The sequence below is a fragment of the Carcharodon carcharias genome, chromosome 2 (assembly GCF_017639515.1).
Source record: "Carcharodon carcharias isolate sCarCar2 chromosome 2, sCarCar2.pri, whole genome shotgun sequence".
Lineage (NCBI taxonomy): Eukaryota > Metazoa > Chordata > Chondrichthyes > Lamniformes > Lamnidae > Carcharodon > Carcharodon carcharias.
This window is the reverse complement of record NC_054468.1, coordinates 201,689,819-201,716,640: the sequence shown is the minus strand read 5'-3', so window position 1 is coordinate 201,716,640 and position 26,822 is coordinate 201,689,819. Positions and strand designations below refer to the sequence as shown.

Below are 26,822 nucleotides of genomic sequence, written 5' to 3'. Positions count from 1 at the left end.
CCTAGCTAATGTTCTACCTCCATTTTTCTGAACTGAATCTGACCTATCTGATCCTACTCCTGGGATCCCATACTCCCCAGCAGAACTAGCAAAACCTATGCTGGCAGATGGGATTCCTTTGGGTAGAAGTTGAATGTCCTCGCACCAGTTCTTCAGAAGTGAATCCAGTACAACAAGGCACAATTTCAGGGACTAACAGGCCATTCTTTCAGGCTTACCTTGCGTTAGGCCCCTTACAAAGATAAATGAGTGGGCTAACATGTATTTTTGCCCCTTACAGAAGTTGTTCTGCAATGAGTGGGGCAGGCAGCCAACACCGACAAAAGTCACTTTTTTGCAATCTCAGCCCTGGAACCATGAGGAACAGAAGTGCTCTCAGACGCCACAGTATTGGTGATTGCTTCCACCCCACAGCAGTTGACACAACTCCTGTTCCGAGATTTGCCTTTAGGCCAGTTCTGGCAAGGCAAGCTGCCCGCTATTTGCGCTGGCAGATCTGTTTACTTTAAGTGGATTAGCAATCTATTTATTTTCTATTCACATTAAACATGAATTGCACAAATGTGCAGCATTCTTCATTTCAAGATATATAACTAATGACCATTTTAAACCATGTATGTAGAATACGCAAATTTTTATGTACTCCTTTTAAGCACCCAGAAATTAAGTAGTGGCAATAATGAATAAATGATTTACTTGGTGAAGAAAGGACAGTGTGGTCAGCCTGCTCTGACTTTGAATTTCAGGTTTTGAACAATGCAGAATAATTTGTTTAATATGGAACACAAACGTCATTCCAAATAAAATAATCCTATCAATAGTTTTGTCGTGACTTGTTCATTTTTATTCTTTCACAGGATGTGGGTGTGGCTGGCTAGACCAGCATTTATTGCCCATCCCTAATTGCCCTTGAGAAGGTGGTGGTGAGCTGTCTTCTTAAACTGCTGCAGTCCCTGTGGTGTAGGTACATCCACAGTGCTGTTAGGGATGGAGTTCCAGGATTTTGACCCAGCGACAAATACAAAATAAAAATAAAAACTAAATACAAACTAATCTAACACAAACTAAATATATCTTCTTCCTATCATGTATAGTTGCACCTTTATTCTAACATTGTGTAGGCAGAATGTTTGCTCTGGTTGTTTCTATGTACTAGATACATGTACTTCTTTTCTTTTTAGTTGAACACAGGTCAGGACCCACAGCAGTCAATCCCAGGAGCGGCACCATCTGAGGAAGACAGATCAAAATCAGCACCAACATCACCGTGTGATCAGGGTAAGATCAAGAAATTGTCAAATTGTAGATGATTCGAAAAACTTGCTTCCTTTCTTTATCAGTTATGATTCAAAGTTCCTCTACCACATCTCTTCTGCTTGATTGTGGAATAATTTTGTCGTCAGAATCAAAATGCAATATGCCCTCGTATGGTCAGGCGTTGCCATGGCTGAGTGGGCAGGGTCATAGGTCATACAGACAAAAACATTTTTATTTCCTCTTTCCCCCTCTGTGACTCCAGTCGTACTTTTTCAAGATGGTACTCCACGTGAGGAAAGATTTTCGTTATCCACTATTTGCAGCAAAACTATAAACGCAAATACCACATATCTCAATTGCTGACCTCAAGTGACCACATTCCTCCAAACGAGACTTAGGCAGCTCAATCATTCCTAAAAGTTCCTGCTGAAGCCATGTGCACTGTTGTTTGAACTTAAAGGAACTCCCCCAAAGTAATTGTGGCTAATAAAGAACAGTAGTCCAAAATAAGTTTGGTGTATCTGAATTTTCTTCTTCTGCTTGGAACTTAAGGTTTACTGATCAATGCTTATATCTGGATTGTTCACTAAACTATAGAGTGCACCTTCATGAGCTCCCCCCATAACTCGGTAAGTGAACGCACTTTCTGGTATGGTGCTGTTGGTAATGTTCAATCCCCAGTTTGTGGGGAGTTAGCTGATTTCAGCAATGACCAGGGTTCAGTTTAGCTCAATGCCTCTGGGCCAAGAAATGGAGAAATTAAACAGGATGCCTAATTAAGCTGGATTAGGATCTGGTGGCGCCCACGCTGGGAGTGCACATATACTGGATGAGGAGATGGGCGCAGGTGCTTTGTAGCCCATTATCAAATAATATGTCAATACTAGCTTTCTAGGGGCTCATATGAAAATGCCCAGGTGCCTGATGTACCCAATTGCTGCTGACCCCTCTGCACCTGTACCCAGCAAAAGGGAATATCATCTGAAAAGCAAAGAGGAACTTGAGTGAAAACAAGGGCATGCTGTGTCTTTTAAAAAGTCTTTCAACATATCTTTTTGTTTGAATACTCATTCTTGGGATGTGGGTGTCACTGACATGGCTCAGCATTTCCTGTCCATCCCTAGTTGCCTCATCAGAGGCTGGTGATGCGTCTTCTTCTTGAAGCTGATGCTGTATTCCATGTAGTGAAGATAGTCCTCCTGTGTTCCTGCTGGGTGAGAAGTTCCAGAATTTTGATCATGCAGTGATGAAGGTAAAGAATGGAGCTGGCGCAAGCTATTAAAAGAAATTGTCAAATTGTAGATGATTCGAAAAACTTGTTTCTTTTCTTTACCAATTATGATTCAGAGTTCCCCTACCCCATCTCTTCTGCTTGATTGTGGAATCATTGTTGTCATTGGAATCAAAACTCAAAATGCTCTCGTATGGTCAGTCGTTGCCATGGCCGAGTGGGCAAGGACATAGGTCATACAGACAAAACTGTGTTTGTATTTCCTCTCTCCCCCTCTCTGACTCCAGTCATACCTTTTTAAGATGGTACTCCACGTTCCCGCACCACAGTTGTGCACGAATATGCTTTGCCGTCAAGTTGGATACAAACACGCAGTTGACCAATCCACGTAGCATGTATCTGATCTTAGCTATCAGCTGCCAGGAGAGGCACAAGCAGTGAGATAAACCAAACTAGAGACTAGAGAGCCTGGGTCCCCTCATGCAAGAGCTGAGAAGGTTAAGAGGAGATTTGAAATGGGTGTCAAGATTATGGTCTGGATTTCTTGGCAGGGCTGGGGAGGTGGAACAGAAACTGAGAGATCCTCCTGCTCCCGCTGTCTCTGCACATCCAATCAAGCGTCAGATGGCCAATTACTGGCCATCAGATGGGAAGGAGGCCGATTATAGTTGAAAAGGAAGCTTGCTTCCTGACCACAAACAAGTCCCCTTGCTCCCTTCCAATCTTGCAGTTATAATCAGGGCCCATGTTTCTCATGCCTGTTTTTAGGTGCCACAATACAGTCAGCTGTTGTGACTTTGAATTTTTGTTGCAGGTATATTCATGGTGGAATATGAATCATGCCTCGGTGTGAATACATAACCTATAAGTTCTGAGAAACGGTAGTGCAAAGTTGGGGCTCCATGCCCAGTTGGCACTATAAGCGGCAGAGGGGTAATGTTGCGGTCACAGCTATAATTGTAAAGGCTCCCTGCTCTCAGGGTCAGCCTTTATTATTCATTGAAGGCACAAAAAACATAAAATTTCACTAAAGCTGCTACCTTCCCTAGCAGAATCGGTTGGTGTATTTAACCATGGTCCAGGTGCCAGGCCTTTTCTATCACCCTTCTGACACCTCATTTTGGCTGGTGTAAATGACCCCAAAACTTTTTTTTATGTCCGAAGCCAAAGACTGATGTGATGATGTTAGGTTGTCGACCTGATGCCATCAAGTTGAACTTCTCATCAGTGCGGGGGTGGGGTGCAGTGCACCTGATTAGGGGATGTAAAATCCAGCCCGATGAGTTTTAATGAAGTAAATATAGAAAATATGTTTCCATTGAGCTCTGCATCAGTAACAGGAGAGTATGATTTAAAGATCATTGACAAAAGAATACAAAGAATGATTAGCCATGCATTTTTTCACTTGCAATGGTGGAAGCAGAATCTGTAATGTATTTTGGAAGCGAAGTAGATAAATGTTTGTAAAATAAATTGTTGAAATGATATAGGAAAATGCAAAGGAATAGTGGACTATTCTTTTAGACAGCCAGCACAGAGGTGATGGGCCGAATGGCCTTCTTCTATACTGTAGAATTCAATGAACTGGATTTACCGGGGCACGGTGGTCCTCACTGCTCCAGCTAAAATGCCGGGGGTGGGGGGATGTCCATGCCTGCTCCAGATGGCTGCCCTGCAGCTATTTAAAGGCCAGTTAGCCATTAATTGGCTTCAGGCGGGACTTCTGCCCTTCAGCAAAAGGAATCCTGCCTCAAAGAGGTACTGGCCAATCAGAGGTGAGTGGTGGCCACTGCTAGTGCTGCAGTGAGGCTAAGAGGATAGCGAGCATGCTGCTGGAGTCAGGGCAGTATTGAGTTTGGGGGTCTTGACGGGACCAGGCTGGCAGGCCCTGGGGAGGGGTATTGAGTGGTGTGGGAGGGGCTGGATAGATAAGTTGAGGGTGAGGGGTGAGAGTGGAGGGAGAGACAAAACTGTGGGGAGGAAAGGTGATTAGACCTTTGGTGGGCTTTCCAATGGGCTCAGAGGTTCCGTTAAGGAGGGAACCCCCTCCTCCCTTGCCTGCTGCCAGCCCACGCAGAGGAAGCTGCTGGGCTGGACACTTGGTTGGCATGGACCTGTCCTGCCCCTGGTTAAATCCCTTGAATGAAGCCTTTAAGTGGGCATTAATTGTCCCCCTCCTGCTGCTGTTAAAATTGATGCGGGAGTTAGGGCAGGTGGGTAGGTGCTGGGCAAGGAGCCAATGGTATTTTACAGGCCTCCCCGCCTGACAACTCACTGCTGGGGGTGCATATATAATCCAGCCCTAGGATTCTATGTCTACTTCCACCACTCATGCACATCTCCTCACAGCCAGTCACAGCTAGTATTTCCAGGAACGTGGCAGGAGGATTCCTGCTTGCATCATTTCAAAAGTATTTTAATGGACTGTGTAGAACTTTTAGGATGTCCTGAGGATCTGAAAGGTGTCATATAAATGCAAGGTATTTCCTCAGTTAGAGACTGGCGTGAGGAGCGGATTGGAAGAATGCAAGTAAGGAGAATGAAGTGTGAAGAGCTGGAATTTGGTGAAAAGTGACAATGGAATTGTATCATATTAATGAATGTAAGTTAAATCCTATGTCAAATGTTCATTTTGTTCCCCAGAACTCAAAGAACTTGAAAACAACATTAGGAAAGCTCTTTCATTTGATAATAGAGGTGATGAACACAAAGGAGCAGGAGCAGATAAACAAGCGCTGACACCTGGTGAAAATGGTGAAAATGGAGAACTGAAACTGTTCCAGACCAAGCATTATAACTTAGAAGACTTCTCCTTCATTAAAGTATTAGGGAAAGGCAGCTTTGGCAAGGTGAGTGTTCAGCAGCAGAGAACCAGCAATTGTGTCCAATATCTGTTCCAATATCTTATTTCTGAAGGAGATAATCGACATTATGAATGGTAATTATCCTTCATGTAATTGCCCCAATGTGATTGCTCTCACCAGTATTTTCTTTGAGGTGAACTTTAACTGAAAGAAACAGATGGGTTTCATCAGGTGGTGAGGGAATGGGTTAAATCTGTTTCCCCGACCCAAATCTGCTCCTAACCTGCCCATTTTCATCTTTAACTGAGGCAGGGATGGGGATGAGCAACCAATCATCGCCCAGGAGGCAACTTGCAGTTTTACATATGATAATAAGATGGCAGGCCTCATCGTATTTCTGCTTCTGAAATTTAACAGCTACTGAGCTGTGTGGAACTCACAGCATCCCCGAGCTGAAGCCTTGGTAGATTTAGGAGGTAAGTGTATCACACTTTAGCCCTAAAGCCAGGTGCCTGCCTGAGGAGCCTCCATGATTGGGCTCCCACTTGCCCAACAGCCTTTCCCCACAAGGCAGCTGATATCCATTGCTAGGCCTCAATCCCACTACCACAAGGCTTCCAACTTCCCCTCCCACAGAATTAGCAGCCTATTGCCCACCACTCCAATTGCCTACCTCCCTCCGACCACTGCCTCACTCTTCCCACACCCTCCGATCATCCATCTCCCCCCTCCTCTGGTCAACAACCCTCCTGATCGTACTCCACCCCTCCCTTTTTAAGGCATGCACTTACTTGTTACTGTGGTCATCGGTGACATTTAGCTATCTTTTCCACACAGCGAGTGGTTAGGGTTTGAAATGCACTGCCTGGAAGTGTGGTGGAGGCAGGTTCAGTTGAGGCATTCAGGAGGGCATTAGATGATTATTTACATAGAAACAATGTGCAAGGTTACGGGGAAAAGGCAGGAGATTGGCACTAAATTAAAATGCTCAGAGAGCCAGTGCAGACAAGATGGGCCAAATGGCCTCCTTCTACACTGTAACAATTCTGTGATTCCAGGCATGGAATTGATGACTCCACAGTTAAAATTCCACAGCTTTGGGACAGAATCACATTCTGTCAGTGTGGGAAAGCAGAGATTAATCCATCAGTTAGTAAGAGCAGACATCACTCTGTCAGTTTGGAAGAGTCATTTTGGGAGAACAGAGGTCACTCTGTCAGCATGGTATAGTAGAGATCACTCTGCCAGTTTGGGAGAGCAGAGATCACTTATTCGGTTTGAGAAAGCAGAGTTCATCTGTCAATTTGGGAGAGTCCGTTTGGGAGAGCAGAGATCACCCTGCCTGTTTGGGAGATAAGATTCTGCTTCATAAGGCTCAGCTGTGATCTTAAAATTAGTTTAAACATTCAGTCCAGCAGTAAATGCAGATAGAATTACCAATAGGATCAAGAACCAAATATAGCTTTTACTGCAGATCACTATTGCACTGTTTTTCCTGTGCTTTATCCATTATATTTTGTGTACAGCAGTTAGAGTCATCACAGCCTGAGGGGAATGTTTTAGCCACTGATTCCCACTGGGAACACCAGTAATTGATTTTTGGTTGTCAGCTTAGAGAGATTCTGCAACCCAGAATAATAAATTTGACATACAATTTAAAAACATAGACCTGCAACTTCCAACCTCCATGACATCGTAACTGGGGGGTACCCCAAAGATGCACCCCCCCCAAATCTCCTAAGTTCCCAGGCAAGGATTGCATGGCAATTGCCCGGGAAGTCTAAACTTCCATTGGCAATTGCCCTGCAATGAGAACCATCCAAAAGTAAATCACAAACTTTGGATGGTTCCGATTGCCTTACCCGAATAGTTACCTAGGAAAAGTTAGAAGAAATAAAGCCACTTCTAACTCCTGGGTAAGTATAGTACTGACTTACCCCCACCTTACCCCCACACCTATCCCAATCCCCACGGGACTAACCCCACTTCCCAGACACCTCACAGGGCCACCAGCTACCGCCCCCCACCCTCCCCGAATCCCTCAGGGTCACCACCCACGCCTCAGCCCCACCCCACCACGGGACCCCCGACTACCCTTCCAAATCACTCAGGGGACTCACCGTACTCCCCCGGGTATCTTTCCCGATCCCCCACAGGACTCTCCCACTCCCCCCCCACCACAGGACCCTCCAACTACCCTGACAGAGCCCCACCACAGGACCCCCTGACTGCCCTCTCAGACCCCCAACTACCCCCCCCCACCCTGACTGACCAACCCCTGAGCCCTTGACCCCACATTGACTGCACACCCGACCACCTAATCCTCCCCTACTGACCACCCAACCCTAAACCCCCACCCCCCCAACCACCAGATATCCCCCCACTGATCATCTCCCCACTGACCACACACCACACTGACCACCTGACACCCCCACTGACACAAGGCCTCAGGAACCCACTGCACTACACTGTGCTAGCCTGAGTCGGAAGCTCGGGCGAGAAAGGAGCAGCTTCATTTCCAGGTATTTAAGTAGGAGCGGAATGGGAATCTGACTCTGAATATATTCAAGATAGAGGTTGATAGATTTTTGGATACTAAGGAAGTTAAGGAATATGGGGATAGTGCAGGAAGACAGAGTTGAGGTAAAAGATCAGTCATGATTTTGTTGAACTGAGGAGTTGGCTTGAAAGCCAAATGGTCTACCCTTACTCCTATTCCTTATTTTTTTAATTCTTTGCAAGACAATCATTAGCTTCTTGTAATAAAAACAGAAAATGCTAAAACTCAGTGGATCAGTGAGCAGAAGAGAAGAGACAAGCCAGCATTTCAGATGTTGACACTTTGTCAAAACTCACTGTGAGCTCCATCTGAACATAAACCCTGGAGGATCAATCCTGCCCTTGATCACTCCACTACTCACCCTCCCCAGTCATCCACCACCCAGGTTCTACCAGAGGGCCCTTTACCAGGGACACAGCTAGCCCAGCTTTCTCCTCGAGGAACCACTGAGCTACCTCTGGATGTCCAACTGGCATTCGCAGCTCACTGGAAATTTGCTGACAAGATCCAATGTCAGATGAGCCTCAGGAGTTGGGCTTCTGGCATGTGTTGCCAGAAAACAGGGCAAAATGAATTTCCATCTGACAAAGTCCTGTTTAGTTCTAATAAATGAGACTTGGCAGGTTTGCATTATACTATTGGAGAAATTGTCACCCAATCCAGCGAGAAACTGACGGAATCAGATCAACTGCATATTTTACTCCTTGCCTGATGTTACTATCCACTGACTACAATTACCCCTAGGTTTGTAAAATGTGCTATAAGCAACTAGGACAGAATATCCTTATTGTATTTACTTCCATCTTCAATTCAATATTGCATTTTTAAGATAAGATTTTTCCATGGGCTTCAGGACCCCAACATTAGGATCCCAAGCCCGCACTTGCTGACATCAAAACCAGCTTTGCAATATTCCCGAGGGGGGCTATTAAGGACCATGGGTGCACTCTCAAATCTGCTGCCAATTCAGAGGGCTGGCAGCTCTCAAGCCTCAGCAGCCCCTCTGGAAGAGGTGGGCACTACCTTGAAGACACCTCAACATGGAGGCTCCCTCAGAGGCATAACATTAAATTAATAGTCCAGAGCGGGGAATGCTGAATGCCCTGTGGAATGGAGGGGAAATCCTGTTGGGGGGATCATTGGGGCCACAGGGGCAGCCTTACCCTCCTGTGGTCCCATTAGTGAGGCATGGAACCTCCAGCTCTATAAGTCCTCTGGCCTGTCACAGGGAAACCACCTCCGCTGAGTTGGCAGCCTCCCCACCTGCTAGGGAGGGCTGCTCTGCCCCAGCAAAATGCAGGTGAGCCTGAAGAATCGGGCCATGGAGTGGGCAGCCGAGCCACATTGAGGCCCGCCTCTGCAGTTCCCCGATGACGGGAAGGCATCAGGGAGATGTTCCAACACGGCTTCCTGCTGTTTTCCTGGCTCCTACCATGTCTCCATGAGGTGGGAAAATTCTGCCCTTGGATTGTACATCTCTGGATCCACTTCTTGTAATAGAGTATAAATATTACTGTTGTTATTTACAAATTGTAGGTCATGTTGGCTGAGTTAAAAGGTACAGATGAAGTCTACGCTGTAAAGGTGCTAAAGAAAGATGTCATTCTCCAAGATGATGACGTGGACTGCACAATGACTGAGAAGAGGATACTTGCATTAGCAAGAAAGCACCCCTACCTGACCCAACTATTCTGCTGCTTCCAGACAAAGGTATATGTTTCTGGACACCACAGTATGTACAGATGGAATTACACCTATATGCTGAAAAACCCAATGCAATATAATTGTGTGTAGAGTAATTTTAATGTAAGGATAGGTATTGTGCAACAAATCCTCAGAACAACTTAGCTCAGCCAATACTACGCTCCTGTGGGTACCATTCAAATCAGGAGGATCCTGGGTTTTATCTCAGGAATCTGTGCTATATCAATTGATTTCAACTAAGGTTGGATGTTGCAAGTGCCCTCAGTGCCCCTGGGTTAAGGAGGGAGAAGTCATTTCAGGTTTTTGTTCATGATCATTATCTCCATATCCATTGACCCCTCTGTTTGTGAGCATTGGGAGAGGACAGGGTCTGGCTTGGTTGTGATAGTCCACCTGCCATGTAGCCTATCATGACTTACTACTTACACAAGAATAGTGAGTACTAATACTAAAGGGCACCCATGGAACCAAATCCAACAAGGGGTTAGTGTGTTTAGGAGCCAAACAAGGCGGGGGAAATTGAGAGAAAAACATTTAAACTTGATTGAAGATAATCTGATTTCTAATCTGCTCTCAAACTCCCACTGTTACCAGCTTCAACTGCTCCTATACAGGTCTACCCAGATATTAATCTATTGCAATCTCACTAGTGCCATTCACTAAGTTCAGTGGAAAATCACCCAGCTGTCATCTGGAGTCCTGATATGGAACTTCAGAAAATCTCTGATCCACTTGGAGATCTATTTTAATTTTGTTTTTAAAATACCATTCATTATATTGAAAGCACATATTCTACAATGTTTCCTTTATGTGATTTTAAGGCAACACACCCTTAAGTGTCAACTCAGTGATATAACTGCTTAAGTGCTCTTTTTTTATGATACATGTTCTGTGAATGGGCTGGTATGTTTCCTTTGTTATGTACCCCAAACTTTTTCAGAGATGGGTAAAGTCTACAAGTAAGCAGGAATTCAAAGCCACAGTGACAACAGCACTGCCCTGGAACACTTCACAAATTCTCCACTCTGGCACCGATCCCCAAACATACCCACAAAAGGTCATTTTGTAAAATCCGATCCAGCCAATTACTGCGCCATCAGTCCACTCTCAATCATCAGCAAAGTGATAGAAGGTGTCGCAACAGTGGTGTCAAGTGGCTCTTACAAAGAAATAACCTGCTACTGTCACACTTGTGCCCAGGTCTTGCTGCATTCGGGCTTCTGGCTTGGGCTGATAAGTGGCAAGTAACACTTGCGCCACACAAGTGCCAGGCAATGATAATCTCCGCAACAAGAGAGAATCTAACCGATTCCCCTTGACATTCAGTGGCATTACCATCACTGAACCTCCCACTATCAAGATCCTGGGGGGTTGTCAGAAACTGATCTGGAACAGCCATATAAATACTGTGGCTGCAAGAGCAGGTCAGAGGTTTGGAATTCTGTGTCAAGTAGCTCACCTCCTGATTCCCCAAAGCCTGTCCACCATCTACAAGGCACAGGTCAGGATTGTGATGAAATATTCTTCATTTTCCTGGATGAATACAGCTCCAACAACACTCAGGAAGCTCAGCACCATCTAGGACAAAGCAGCCCACTTGATTGGCACCCTATCCACCACCTTAAACATCCACTCCCTTCACCACCAATGCACAGTGGCAGCAGTGTGTACCATATACAAGATGCACTGCAGCAACTCACTAAGGCTCCTTCGACAGCAACTTCCAAACCTATGATCTCTGCCACCTAGAAAGACAAGGTCAGCAGATGCATGGAACACCACCACCTGCAAGTTCCCCACCGTGCCACACACCATCCTGATTTAGAACTATATTACCCTTCTTCACTGACGCTGAGTCAAAATCCTGAAACTCCCTTGCTAACAGCACTGTGGGTGTATCTATACCACGTGGACTGCAGCGGTTCTAGAAGGCGGCTCCCCACCACCTTCTCAAGGACAACTGGGGATGGGCAATAAATGCTGGCCTAGCCAGTGACACCGACATCAAGTGAAAGAATAAAAAAAAATTAGTATGTATTGGGAGGGGAGAGACTATGGTCTTTATGTATTATATAAGCTATTTATAGTAGACTTAAAGCATTAGACAATTCTGTTGCTAATTACTTGACTCAGACCAAATTACTAATTTTCTAGGCACAGAGCTCTTTTTCCAAGTTCTTTAAGTATCAATTCATACTGCTGTATTGTTTTCAGGGTAACAGTAGCTCTCCCATATCTCACCCAAGTGGATCTTATATCTCACTTTCTCAGCAGCCTTTCATTTCCTCTGCTCAAGCTACTGGAGGAGCAGTTCATTAGAAAGGAGATGCAAAAAGGCACTGGAAGATTGATACCTGGATGTGCATATTTTCTTTTTGCATTTGTGAACATGATTAAATGTAAAATCTATATTTTATTCTGATCTGGTCTGTAGAGTGCTTCTATAGGAATTGAGAAACATGGCAAAGGAAGGTAGTTTATGAATGACAGTCAGAGGGATGGAAGATCTTTACTGGAGTGTGGATGGACTGGTTTCCTAGAACGAAAAAAAACAATAAACACAGGGAAACAAGAATATTGGTCCGAACTGTGTTTTTTCCTATTGGGCTGGATTGCATTCTGAGTAGGGAATGATGAAAATGTGGTACAGCAGTTTGGGAGAAGTCATGTTAAGTGAGTTACTGGCACATGGCTTTAGCTCCAGGCTAATTTTGAAGACCACCCACTGCAACTACATCATTCAGTTAATCTGTTTCATCCTGTTCATGTAGCAGATGGTTCTCTTTCTCTGTTAGCAATACTGGCTCTCCTCATCACATGGCAATATTATGCAGGAGGTAGCACGCTACCATGGACCTCAACACTCTCTCATGGCTGTACTTCAGGAAACCCCCAGCCCACAACTCCCAAATTGGTTCAGGCAGTGTAATTATTGTTTAAGGATACCTAATGACTGCTCTGGTTGAATCATGACAATTTTTATATCTGATCTCTGCCAGAATTTATTGGGTCATCAGCCGAAGTCTGCAGGGGTACCCCTCATTTCCTAGTCCGTGGTATGTTGCTCCTCATCAAAGAAAGGGGGAATATTGGAGTGTTGCAGGATGTAGGCATCATGTGCGTTGCCTGGAAAGAGGGTGCACACCTACGTGAAGCACTGCAGGTGTTTATGTCACTGTGCATTAAGGAAGTGAAACCTTCAACAGCTCATGAAGATGCCAGGCTTGTTGGTGCCAGTCTGGATGCCATAGGTGTACATTTGATGGCACCTTATACCTTACACATTTATGTTGGCTGCTCTGGCTCTTGGAGACTGAGGTAAATTTATTAGTACAATTGTGATCTGCTTTATATAGTAACACACTGTAGTTGAGTATATCTACAGTAATAGACTGAAATGACCCCAGTGAAAATTGGCCACATTAATGTACTGTCATTAAGAGGGCACCATCAGTGGTAAAATAGTGTAAAGTGATATAATTGCATTGTTTTGTAAACAAACATCACAATTAACGCTTATTGATAAAATATGAGTGCTTCAATAGTGACCCTCTCAGATTCTTAAAGTGTTTCTTTTACATCATTTAGCTATGCATTAATACTTAGCAGTACAATGTAATGGTCAGTTGCAACAATTCTTCATTGTGATTGTGTATGACTTATTTGATTGTATTTTGCTCTTAGTTAAGTATTTACATTTTCCAGTGTAAAAATTGGTACATTGACTTCAAAAGAGAGTGAAGAAACCTTAAATGTAGCTTCAGTATCCAGAGTTAAAAATTTAACCGCAAACACTGTTTGACTTGTGCTTTTCATCATTCCCGGAAGCCGTGGGCAAATTAAATGTTTCAAGTATTAAAAAAATCCAGGGACCTCTTAACTGGATCTCTAGACACTGTGGTGCTTGCCAATATCACGAGGAACACTTCAAGTGACAGAACTAGTTCCGCCCTCTGTTTGAACTTTGCTATAATGAATGAGAATGAGAATTTAATTTAGGTGACCTGCAAAAAGATAACTTCCATTTATCAAAATGGCAAGTAATTATGAAAATCTTTTCCCCTGCACTTGTACCAACCTCTGCAAATGATGTATATATGGATCAGAAGAATGAGCCTGGAGTAAACTTTGGGCAGAATAAGGGGCTTGTCAAACTAAACAAAGCTGCCAAATGTTTTGGCGACCAAAAAAAAGTACAATAATGCCTTGCACCCTTTCACTTCTGCACACACGCTGAAGCATTGCATGTGCACAGAGATGAGATTGACACATTACAAAGGCAAGTTAAAATGCACAGGAATCATGAGCATTAGGGCCAACAGGTAAGTAGTATAAAATGCATATCTCTTGCTAAAAAAACTATGACCTAAGTGAAAAAGGAAAAAAAGAAAAATGTTCAGATAGCCCCTCTGCTGCAAGTATGACTGGCCACTTTTGTATAAATCATTGGAAATGTTTTGATCTGCTAATTTTCATTATACGTGGATAATTTGATTATAAATAAAAGCAAACAAACATGTTTGTGGTGCCAGTGACCTGAAAGTTCAGGATGGCATATTACACAGATGAAATCTATCAAACTCGTTTCCCCATGCATTTTTCCGATTTGATCCTTTCAGTCAGAAAATGCACCCAATTGTATCTAATCTGAACTTCAGGATACAAAAGTGAATTAACAAAATCATGATTTGCACATAACTGTTTTAGAATTTACAGTAACAGATGTGGCAACTGGCACATTGAATTGATTTCCACGAGCTTCTCTGTCAATACTGTCCACGGGATGGAAGGTGAATTTTTTCAAAATGATTTACAATTTTCCATCTTCCTTTGGAGTTCTTTACATGCAGGCTATACGCAGTCTCCTTACTATGAAAACATTTTCTTAAGTGTTGACCTAACAGATTTGTTTTATCTATTCTAAGATTGTTTTTGTAAAAGTTAAACTAGAAATTTAGCTTGTTGTGTAGCTGCAGCTTTAGTCTAACCATATTATTTCAGATTTTAATACTCTTGGATACAATTGGCACTTGTATGGCACTGCATAAGACTAACATGTGGACTCACAGCAGGCAGCCATTATTGAACAACTTTATTTACACCTCCCCAAAAGTGATGGCAGCAGAGAGGTAGCTGTAATATATGAAATTCACTCCCCACTTAAAGGAAAAACAACTTATACATTAAAATGCAAAATGATACATGTGCTTAATTTCCTAAAGTACAATATGTCTAAACCAACATCAACATTACCTGAACATTTAAAAGGTTGGTTTACATATTTATTTTTACTGTAATCACAACAAATACATATCTGCCTAATACTCCCAGAGTAACTTACATATAAAAAATTGTTTCTCCTTAACACTAATATGTATTTAACAAAAATATAATTTGGCAAGAAATAACAGAAAGAACAACTTTTCCCTTCTTCCATCCTACATATTTTCAATTAACTTACTTGGCTTCTTTCTCCTTATGTCTGGTCCCTCTTTCCATTTCCATTAGCTTGACTCTGCTCTTTCAACGTCTCTGACTGTGTCAATCCTGAACCTTGATTTTGACTCCCAGCTCCACTTAATGCTTTGGACTGTGAAATTGATTGATGTATCTTAATCCAAGATCATTCTTCTTTTTGCTCTACCAGTAGATTCTGTAATAACGGCAAACTTTCAGTTTCTTTGTGACTTTTATGTTCTTTCTGGCTTTCACTTTGGTCTCTCGGAGCAATTTGAACTATTGGAAGTTTATCATGCTCTCCATTTGTCAGATTTCCTCTTTCAAGCAAATGATCTATATGACACTGACAGAATATCTGTCTATTCTTCAGTAGGTATGTGAATACACCTAGTCTCTTTACTACAACTCCAATCACATACTTCTCCTTATCACCTCAGTGGATTTCCACCATGATCTTCTGTTCAGCACTGAACTCTCTATGTTTCATGCCTCATGTATCATGACTCATCTCCACTTTATCTTGTTTTTCTCTTACTTTGCTATTGAAATCAGGCTGAAGCAAACTAAACTTTGTCCTAGGAGCATGGTTGAACACTAACTCGTAAGGTGAGCAACCTGTAGTAGACTGTGGCTTATTCTATAAGAGAACAGAAAATTGTCTAGCCATGTCATAGAGAAACAATTACTGCCTAGCTTGTCACCTAGCAAATACTTCTGCAAAGACTTCTCCACAATCAGTACACTTCTTTTTGCAGCACCATTCGATGCTGGGTGACATGGCGGTATTAGAGTAAGTTTGACTCCATTCTTACTCAGAAATATTCTGACGTAATGTGTGCACCGTCATCTGACATCAACACCTCTGGCAACCCATAAATTGCAAATTGATTTCTCAAACTCTCAATAGTTTTGGCACTTGTGATATTGGGCATGGACTCAATATTTATCCACTTGATATAGCTATTAACCAAAACAAGATACTCTTTCCCTTCCACGTCAAAGAAATTGACATGTACTCATTCCCAATGTTTTCTTGTGTTTGACCATGAGATGAAAGGAACCTTGGTTGGATCAGTATTCATGGGAAATCTTGAAAGAATATCCGCATTTTCTGCTAACTTACAATATTTAATATCATGATGATGGGCCATCTAGTACTCATCTTGGAAGCCATGCTGCTATTAGGGATGGTACTCGCTTCTTTGAACCAAGTGTGACAATCAGGGTTTGGGGGGATGAGGGATCAATGTGAACTTCCCACAGTCCAAGTATTTGATGAACTTAGTAACACTGTATTTGATTGCTAAAGCCTCTTTCTCAACTTGTGAGTAATTTTGCTCTGACTTCATTAAAATACATGGAACCTATGCTGCAGGCTTCTCCATAACATTTTCTATTATGTGAGATAACACCATACCTAACACACAAATGTAATCTGGAAGTATAACTATCTATCCTCTTAAAATTCCCCAGCACAAACACACACACACACAAACAAACAAACAAAGGACAAACAGATAGAATCTCTGCAGAGATGGGTGGTTGAAGAAACGACTTTATAAAACAAAGGGGAAAGGGTTTTGACACTGTCGATCTGGAGCTCCCTCGTGTGAAGACAGATTGCTAGACCCTGCAGATGCCTGGAGGTTCACACCAATGTTCCATTGGTGTGGAGGAAGATAGAGCCGAATCAATCTTTCTTGTCTCAGCCTCTTGGGTTCCAAAGACAGACAAGTTTCACTGAGATGAGGATTCCTAGCTGGATACTGATCACAGAATCACACAGTGCAGAAGAGGCCCTTCGGCCCATCGAGTCTGCACCGACATGTGAGAAGCACCTGCCATACCTACCTAATCCCATTTACCAGCACTTGGCCCACAGCCTTGAATGTTATGACGTGCCAAGTGCTTATCCAGGTACTTTTTAAAGGATGTGAGGCAACCCGCCTCCACCACCCTCTGGGTAAAAACGTTTTTCCTCACATCCCCCCTAAATCTCCTGCCCCTCACCTTGAACTTATGTCCCTTGTGGCTGACCCTTCAACTAAGGGAACAGCTGCTCCCAATCCACCCTGTCCATGTCCCTCATAACCTTGTATACGTCGATCAGGTCACCTCTCAGTCTTCTCTGCTTCAATGAAAACAACCCAAGTCTATCAAACCTCTCTTCATAACTTAAATGTTTCATCCCAGACCAAATCCTGGTGAATCTCTTCTGCACCCTCTCCAGTGCAATCACATCCTTCCTATAATGTGGCGACCAGAACTGCAGCGAGTACTCCAGCTGTGGCCTCACCAAGGTTCTATTCAACTCCAACATGACCTCCCTACTTTTGTAAGCTATGCCTCGATTGATAAGGCAAGTGTCCCATGTGCCTTTTTCACCACCCCACTAACATTCCCCTCCACCTTCAGAGATCTATGGATACACAGGCCAAGGTCCCTTTGTTCCTCAGAACTTCCTAGTGTCATGCCATTCATTGAATACTTCCTTGTCAAATTACTCCTTCCAAACTGTATCACCTCACACTTTTCAGGGTTAAATTTCATCTGCCACTTATCTGCTCATTTGACCATCCTGTCTATATCTTCTTGTAGCCCAAGACACTCAACCTCATTGTTAACCACCCAGCCAATCTTTGTGTCATCTGCAAACTTACTAATCCTACCTCCCACATAGTCATCTATGTCATTTATATAAAAGATGAATAATAGGGGACCCAGCACAGATCCCTGTGGTACGCGACTGGACACGAGTTTCCAGTCAATAAAGCATCCTTCTGTCATCACCCTCTGCCTCCTACAACTAAGCCAATTTTGAATCCACCTTATCAAATTACCGTGTATCCCATGTGCATTTGCTTTCTTTATAAGTCTCCCATGTGGGACTTTGTCAAAGGCTTTTCTGAGATCCATATAAACTACATCAACTGCACTACCCTCATCTACACACCTGGTCACCTCCTCAAAAAATCACTCTATTTCAGCAAGGCAAAGACAGTGCGAGCTTGGCAGCTTTCCCCTTCTCAGTTCATTCCTAACTGAGTTGAAAAAAAACAAGCTGAAAAGCTAAAGCTCCTACGTCAGGTGATATCCAGTAAATCACCAGGCCTTTGCCTTTAAAACAATTTCCCCCCCCCCATTTTTTGAAGTGATTGCAGTTCAAATAGTAAATAGCCCTCACTCATCAAGTGCTATGCTGCTCACGTGACTTCTTGGAAAAGCGTGCTTGCTCACAGTCCAAGATGAACTTACGACCTTTTTAAAAAAAAATCCAAGTCAGCTTCCAAGTGTCCAAATAATGCAAAGCCCTTCCAAATCATAAATAAGAATATTGTCCTGGAAGATATGGTTCTAAGACAAGTAATAGCATGTATCATTATATCCACTCTAACACCAACTTCACCTCACACAGGAATACTGTTACCCGAATAACTAGTCAGTTTCACACAAGGGAATATGATTTTGTGGCTTTTTGTACTCTCCTTCTGAGATAACAGACACGGCTGCAGCTGTATCAGCCATGAAGGTAAGTTGTGAACGTCTGACTTTCATTTCTACTGTGGGCATTGGAGTTTTATCTTCAGGCCTTTTACTCTCATCTTCCATGCGCTGATTTTCTTGCCCGTTAACTGAGTAACACTTGATCTTCCTGCTCGATAACTTCCCTTTCAGTATCTCTTATATGCGCTTTTGAGGATTTGCAGACTCCTGAACTAGCTTTAGGTCTACCAGGGCTTTGACCTGGTGCGTGGCTGCAACCTGGAGCTTTACCACAACCTGGAGCATTACAGTTTCCCCTAATTGTGCATGCCATCTGGACCAAACAATTTGACTGGTAATGGGAGCATTTAGATGGTTGGTGGCTACCATGGCAATAGTAGCATCTAAATTTCTGACGCTGCCTCGGCCTAGGTCCCGCTGAAATCCAGTAGATCTTCAGTGCCAGCTCAGGAAAAGAACTCCCTTGCAATTTGCAACCGTCTCTTTCTGCCATTTCTGTGGGTGTGGCCTCATCTCAGGCCTGCTTCCACATCAGCTTATTGCTTTCGCTCAAAAGCTTGGCCTTGGTTTTATTGGTCTTTAGGCCTCCTATGAACATGTCTTTAAGGTCGGTTTCTGAGGTTATGCCGTACTCCACCCTGGCAAGAGAGTTTCTTTACCTCAAGAATGTAATCTGTTACAGTGTCACTTGGTTTCCTTTGATGGAACATAGCTCTCCTAAGTACAATTTTATTCTTAGTAGTACCATTATTTCATTAATTTCATGAATCTCTTTTCAGAATTTAATTAATCTCAGCAAATTCCATACCACTGGGGTCCCGTGTACAACATTTGTTAAACACCACCTCAAAAGCATCTGGCCCCATCATGCTGAGGAAAATATTTACTTTATCTTAATCTCCTATTTTGTTCATTTTCAGACAAATGTGTAACTTCGTTTGTAATTACACCAGTCTTCTTTAATAGAGTTGAATTCCGCCATTGTCCCCAAATATGCATTCAGTGCCATTTTTTCAATTATGCCTGTGCTGACCTACTGAGCTATACCTAAACATGGCGTGAAAACCAGGGTGGCCAACTCCGAGCGAATTAATTAAGGGATGCTTCACAGGTAGCGGGGTGCTAGGACCAGCGACCATGGTGGAGGGAGTCCTGGTATGGCTAATGAACAGGACGGGGGTTCTAATAAGACTGATGAATGGGGAGGGGCTGACAAGGCCCCAGAGCAGGGGGGCAGGGGTTGTTGGTGAGTCTGGGATGGGGGCTAGAACAGGGGGTCAGGGCTTGTTGGCGAGACCGGGACTAGCGTTGCTGGTGGAGGGCTGTTGAAGTCGCGGAGAGCTGGCAGGTAGCAAGATGGATAGTGGGGTATGGAGTAACTTGGATGCTCACCGGAGGCTCGAGCTCTGGATCCCAGCCGAGCTTCAGCCCTTCACTCCCTGACTGAGCCTTGGGCCTGAAAACCCCGCTGAGTCTTGGGCTGTGCCGTTACTCCCCTCCTGCCCATCCAGCTCAGGTATGCCAGTCCAGGAATCCACCCCCCCCCAATACCTTAACTGTTCTTACAGTTTAAAATTTAGTGAGTCCACTGAGGCTCTACTCCAGCACTTCTCCTGTGGGCACCTTTCTGGTTCCAGTCCAATTCCAGGCAGGCACGGGCTGATGTCATGGCAATGCACCTTCAGTAAGCACCAAGGATACAAGAAATACAAAAATTGTAGAAATACAGAACCTATGTTGTCCTGGGAGGAAATGCTACAGGGCATGGGACGATTAGCTAAATTACAGGATGATCCTGTAAAATATGGGGCTTGGTGCACACAGAGCAACCTTTCAAATTGCTCGTGCTTCCTCAAGATCAACTTTAGGAGTTCCAAAAAGTGTGTCCAAATATTCTTCAGTTCTTAATTTCTCAAATGAAATGTAAAAAAGAATTTCATCCCATCATTGATGTCATCTTTCTGTTGTGTACTGCACTGAGTAAGACCAACAAGTGTTCAACAGAAGGCAGCCATTATTGAACAACTTTATTTTCGTCTTCCCAGCAGAGACAGCAGCAGAGAAGTGGCTGTAATATGCTACAGGTACATTGCTATCATGTTGGTTTAGACATATCAATTATCTTTTGTGCTTTTAAAAGAGCCACTGTTCTGCCAACTGGATTAAACACAATGGGAAAAATCCCCCCCCCATTGGGGTGTTGGGGGAAGAGCAGGTGCGGGCAGGCTTGCCTCCGATCAGTGCCCCCGATTGGAGGCGTGCCAGTATTTTACATGGCCAATTAAGGCCCGTCCAGCGTGACATCTACCAGGAAACGCTATGTGCTCCCTGTGTGGGCAGACGGGGATTCTCTCAGCCAGGAGTGTGCTGCTTCGCACATGCACGCGAAAGAGCGCACAGATCTCCCTGAGGCTAAGTGCTGCCTCAGGGAGATCAGCTCGAAATTAAAATTTGTAATACAAATGATAGAAAAATTTCCCTGACATATCCCCTCATGTGACACTGTCACATGAGTTGGGACATGTTCATAACTTTTATTGAAACCTTTATTAAAAATTTAAATACCCTCATGAAACCTGATCCCGCCCATGGATGAGGTTTCATGCTTTTTCCGAAGCCTGCCAGGGCTCCCGGCCTGCCTGCCAACCTTAAGGTTGGACGGGCAGGTCAATTAATGACTTTAATTAGTTTTTCAATTGCCTCAATAGGCCGTTGACAGGTCGGCGGGCGCGCAGCAGATTTGGCTGCACCCCTGCCGACCTGAAAACGGAAATGACTTGGGGTGACATCAGGAGTTCCGCTCGACGTCATCCCGCATCATTTTATGTGTTGGCGAGTGGGCCCCGCCCCCGCTCATCGACCAGAAGATCCTGCCCAATAATGTTGGTTTGCATTGCAAGGCTGTACTACTATATAGTTGATTAGATCACGTAATAAACCACAAGAAGAAAGCTCAAGTGACTTGTGAATATCTGCTGGTTGCCAACATAGTTGCAGCCTCTAACTCACCCCAACACCACTGTTATTTCAATATGCAGTAGTTAAGATGCTGTAAAGACTGCCACAGGTCATGGAGTCTGCTGTTTTCCATCAATCTCCTCTGTGAGAAGCTGTTAGCATTTGTTCTGTTATGTGACAGAATAATAGAATTCAATGACAGTTATGATATAAGTTCTTCAGTAAGCAACAACATTGCACGTATCTCATTTTAGCTGAAATTAATTCTGAGTAACTCTTTCAAGTCAGATTCCCCTTCACCCCCACCTCCTCAACCACGCCAATAGTCATTATTTAAACAAAGTTATGAATTAGTTTCTTTGTAACAGACTGATTTTTAAAAGTTTAAAGCTAATAAAATTCATTTAACAAAATTTAAAATTTGACATGACATCCCTCACCACTTTTCATGATAACAGCTCCTGTAAAACAACGTTTTTTAAAATTTTAAACAACAGCCAGTCTCTATCAACAGTGTTTAACATGGATGCTTCTTATCTGAGCATTCTTCTGAAACACATTTTTCATTCCAGAGATTGGTAGTGAGATTTTTGATTGCTTGTGTGAAAGCGTGACAAGGGTTGCCAGTGCGTGAGACTCAGCAGCTATGAGGAACTTTTATAAGAAGCAAAAGTCCACGTTTTTTTAAAACATCTTTAAACAAGTCTCGCCTCCTTCATTTCTCATGTGGGTGTCTAACATGCAGTGGCATTTCCTTCAGTTGGTTTCCTTAATCGCTAATGAAGATTGCACATCACTGAAGTGCTTCACATCTATGTAAGGAAGTAGTAGTTTCCGACATATAAATCAGTGCATGGTGTGGTATTGAGTTACGTTGACCAGGAAGATCCAGGTTGATTCACTGGATGGAATCATACCGCCATAGTTTTTGGTGGAGGATTGGGACCATTTTTAGACCAGTAACTCAAGTGTAAGAATAGTGGGCCTTCTGGTTGTTCTTTCTGGAAGACAATCAATTAAGAGCTGGCCTCTGGAGTGCCTGACCAATTAGGGAGGGCAGGCAGGATGATACAGACATTTTGTCAGGGAAAGGATTTCTTCTTAATGACATGCTGCAGAGAAGCTCATGGATCCAGCAGATGGATTTTTTTATACTGTTGCATCTCACATCCCCTTCTGAGCAGTCAACACTCACCCTGAGCCTATTTCCTCTCACACCCATGCCTCACAGTCACCCTGCACACCCGTCACTCCTCTGTACGCAAGCCACTATGATAACTCACACCTCACTGTTTTCTTTCCTTGTGAAAGAGAGCACACAACTTGGTAAGAGGCAGAGATAACTGGCTGGAGGAGGCAACAGGTGGGCTTCTAGTGACAGGCACCTTGTCAGCCACTGGCAGTGCGTTCCCACCTGGTCTACTGAGAAAGTCTAGTACCATTAGAATACAGATTCCAGCAGCGATCTTCTATGACAGCCTGAGCCTCCTGAGGCACTGGTGCTCATTCATGTCAGGAGAGTTGACCCTCTGCCTTTAGACCTGTGTTAACGGCCGCGATGTATCTTGGTGGCCATTCTCTGCCCTGTGGAGGGGCAAGTGGCCAAGGAGAAAGCAGCTGATGTTGCTGCTGGTGTTGCTCTTGCTGCAACTGGAACATGTGACAGGAGTAAGCCCCATGCCCTAGACCCTCAGCAGGGGTTGACAGTGGGGTTGCATAAGCTTTTCCTGTGCTGCTCTGAGTCCTTGCAGAAGGGAAGTGCAGCTGAGGTGCTGATCAAATGAAGTGCCCTCAAAGCAGCTGGCAATCACCTGTAAAAGTTTAAATTATGCCAATGTATTATGTCTGGCAGTGTGATAAAAATATCTCCACCCATGGTTGAAGGTACTCTAACCATAGTCAGAGGAAAGCAATGCCTAACAAATTTGATATTTTTTGAGGGGGTGACAAGGTGTGTAGATGAGGGTAGTGCAGTTGATGTCGTTTATATGGATTTCAGCAAAGCCTTTGACAAGGTCCCACATGGGAGACTTATAAGGAAGGCAAATGCACATAGGATACAGGGTAATTTGATAAGGTGGATTCAAAATTGGCTTAGTTGTAGCAGAAAGAGGGTGATGACAGAAGGCTGCTTTAGTGGCTGGAAGTTCGTGTCCAGTGGCGTACCACAGGGATCTGTGCTGGGTCCCCTATTATTCGTCATTTATATAAATGGCATAGATGACTATGTGGGGGGTAGGATTAGTAAGTTTGCGGATGACACAAAGATTGGCCGGGCAGTTAACAGTGAGGTTGAGTGTCTTGGGCTACAGGGAGATATAGACAGGATGATCAAACGGGCAGATAAGTGGCAGATGGAATTTAACCCTGAAAAGTGTGAGGTGATACACTTTGGAAGGAGTAATTTGATAAGTATAAGAATGGCATGACATTAGGAAGTTCTGAGGAACAAAGGGACCTTGGCCTGTGTGTCCATAGATCTCTGAAGGTGGAGGGGAATGTTAGTGGGTGGTGAAAAAGGCATATGAGACACTTGCCTTTATCAATCGAAGCATAGATTACAAAAGTAGGGAGGTCATGTTGGAGTTGCATAGAACCTTGGTGAGGCCACAGCTGGAGTACTGTGTACAGTTCTGGTCGCCACATTATAGGAAGGATGTGATTGCACGGTAGGGGGGGCAGAGGAGATTCACCAGGGTGTTGCCTGGAATGAAACATTTAAGTTATGAAGAGCGGTTAGATAGACTTGGGTTGTTTTCATTGATGTAGAGAAGACTGAGGGGCGACCTGATCGAGATGTAGAAGATATTGAGGGGCATGGACAGGGTGGATAGGGAGCAGCTGTTCCCTTTAGTTGAAGGATCAGTCACAAGGGGACACAAGTTCAAGGTGAGGAGCAGAAGGTTTGGGGGATGTGAAGAAAAATGTCTTTACCCAGAGGGTGGTGACAGTCTGGAATGCACTGCCTGGGAGGGTGGTGGAGGCGGGTTGTCTCACATCCTTTAAAAAGTACCTAGATGAGCACTTGGCACATCATAGCATTCAAGGCTATGGGCCAAGTGCCGGTAAATGGGATTAGCTAGGTAGGTCAGGTGTTTCTCACGTGGCAGTGCAGACGCGATGGGCCGAAGGGCTTCTTCTGCACTCTGTGATCCTGTGTTAATAGAGAGTTCTACAGGTATTCTAGCAACAATCTTCCTTCAGCCACAGCCAACTAAAAGCTGATGAATTGGCCATTCATTTCATGGATGTTTGTGGTATGTTGTGAGTACTTTTACCTACAAAACAAACATATTCCAAAAATAATTCCTAAAGCATTTTATTAGGCACAATAGAAATGCAAGTATTTTCATGACTCTATTACTCTTTCGTCATCCAGTCATTTCACATTGCACTGCTGATCATGACAAACCCGCTTGAAATGGAATTTCTACTTTTAGCTTTCTCAGAACACTTTCCTGTTCAATGTTCCCATGAAATGTCTTGATTTTAAAATTCTCATCTCTGTTCTCAAATTCCTTCATGGTCTAACCTCTCCCTATCTCTGTAATCTCCTCCAACTCCATAACTCTCTGAGATATATGCAGTCATCTAATTATGGCCCCTTGGCCTCTTGCACATTTCCAAACGTAATTGCTCCAGCATTGGTGACCATGCCTTCAGTTGCATAGGCTCCAAGCTCTGGAATACCCTTTCTGCACCTCTTCACCTCTCAACCTCGCTTGCATCCTTTAAGGCTCTTCTTTAAAACCTTCCTGGTTGACCTAATATCTCCCTATATGGGTAGGTATCATAATGCTCCTTACATTACGTTAAAGGTGCTACATAAATATAAGTTGTTGTTGTTTTTGGATGCTGTCAGTATGCTGGTATTCAGAGAGCATTGTGCCGGCAGTGGAACAAAGAGAATTGATTCTTACAGCACAAATGCAGAGATCATGCAATGGAATTTGCATTAAAATGATTGGTTAACCCAGAACACACCAGAATAAAAACCAAGGGATCCTACTCTGTATAGTATTTATTTACTATTGAGCCATTGTACAAAGTGGACTCTGAATATTCAAACTAGACTGCAGTCGGTCAATCCTATCTGAGGAGCCCTTAAAGAAAACAAATGATGAGGTGTCAACAAATCATCTTCATCTTCAGCAACTGGGATTTCAGATCCCCTTACAGGCATTTTTGAAAGATGTAAATGATTGTAAAACAGTAAAGAGCATCAAATAGTAACAGAAGCTAAGCCTGAATAATAAGTGGCTAATTACTGGACTGGACTGTGCTTGTTTCTTCTGATTGACTGCCAGTAGAATACAGGTGGTCATTCATTATTAAATAATCTGTGCCTCACTAATGATACTTTACCCCATTTGGGATCTATTAAATGTTGCAGTCCCATTTCATTAGTGCTCCAAATGATGTGCATGGCTTTCGCCTGCAGTTGTTCATAATTGAAGCAATATGCTGTCCATATTTGGTGAAAGCAATTGAATAGGGTGAGACTTCTCTGACTGAAAATGAACATTTGTGGTACTGGATAACTCTAGTAACACAGCCATTTGATAAATAATAGATAAGAAGATGTCAGCAATGTAATTGTATGCTGCAGAAAATAATTATGATTTTAAAGCAAGCATTTTCTTTCCTAAATCTTTCAGCATTTTGCACGTCCCTGATATGGACTCTGATTACAAGTGAACACTAATGATGTTTCTTCATTTTCCAAACATTTTGTTCACAATGTCCTAGCACAATGGGTGGAGAATTTCATTCCTGTGTTCCTTTCGGGAGACCTGTATTGTGAAAAGATTTTTTTCTCAGATCTTATCATTCTGTACGTGGAAAAGTTATGTATAAACATGAAAAAAAAGAAAAAAATCTTTCTCAGCAACATGTTCTGTCGCAAATGAGTGATAAGTTTTGTGCTCCAAGTTTAAAATAACATTGAGGCATTCAAGGGGATACGACCTATAACTGAACTTTATAACATTGCTGATAACAATTATAGACTCCTTTGATAATAGCTACCTGAGCTGTCTGCATTGCTGGTGCAGTTATATATATATATATCTATGTGGGTGTGTATATATGTGTATATATTTTTACATACAGTGGAACCCATATATCAACACTTTCCACTTACTGACCCCAGAAATTGACAAAGGATTTCACAACAGGGTGGGGATGCCTTTTTCTTTTTAAGAGATATTCAAGATTTATGTTATTCTGCAATATATCATTATGACATAAATTAGTAACCTTTTGAACTACAACTGCAGCTTCCTGACATTTTCTCACATTGCTCATTCAGGCTGGGCTTGTGTCAAAGAAGTAATGAGAAAGT

The 26,822-nt window shown here is 43.3% G+C and overlaps 1 protein-coding gene across 2 annotated transcripts in view; it reads left to right on the top strand.

Moving 5' to 3' along the window:
• Positions 1-26,822, top strand: part of LOC121269436 (protein kinase C epsilon type) — a 695,765-nt gene that overhangs the window by 449,078 nt on the left and 219,865 nt on the right. For both annotated transcript variants that reach the window (XM_041174046.1, XM_041174045.1), the window contains 3 exons: positions 1,182-1,278; positions 5,132-5,337; positions 9,389-9,562. In XM_041174046.1, the coding sequence (XP_041029980.1) occupies positions 1,182-1,278; positions 5,132-5,337; positions 9,389-9,562 (477 nt within the window). The remainder of the gene's footprint in view (positions 1-1,181; positions 1,279-5,131; positions 5,338-9,388; positions 9,563-26,822) is intronic.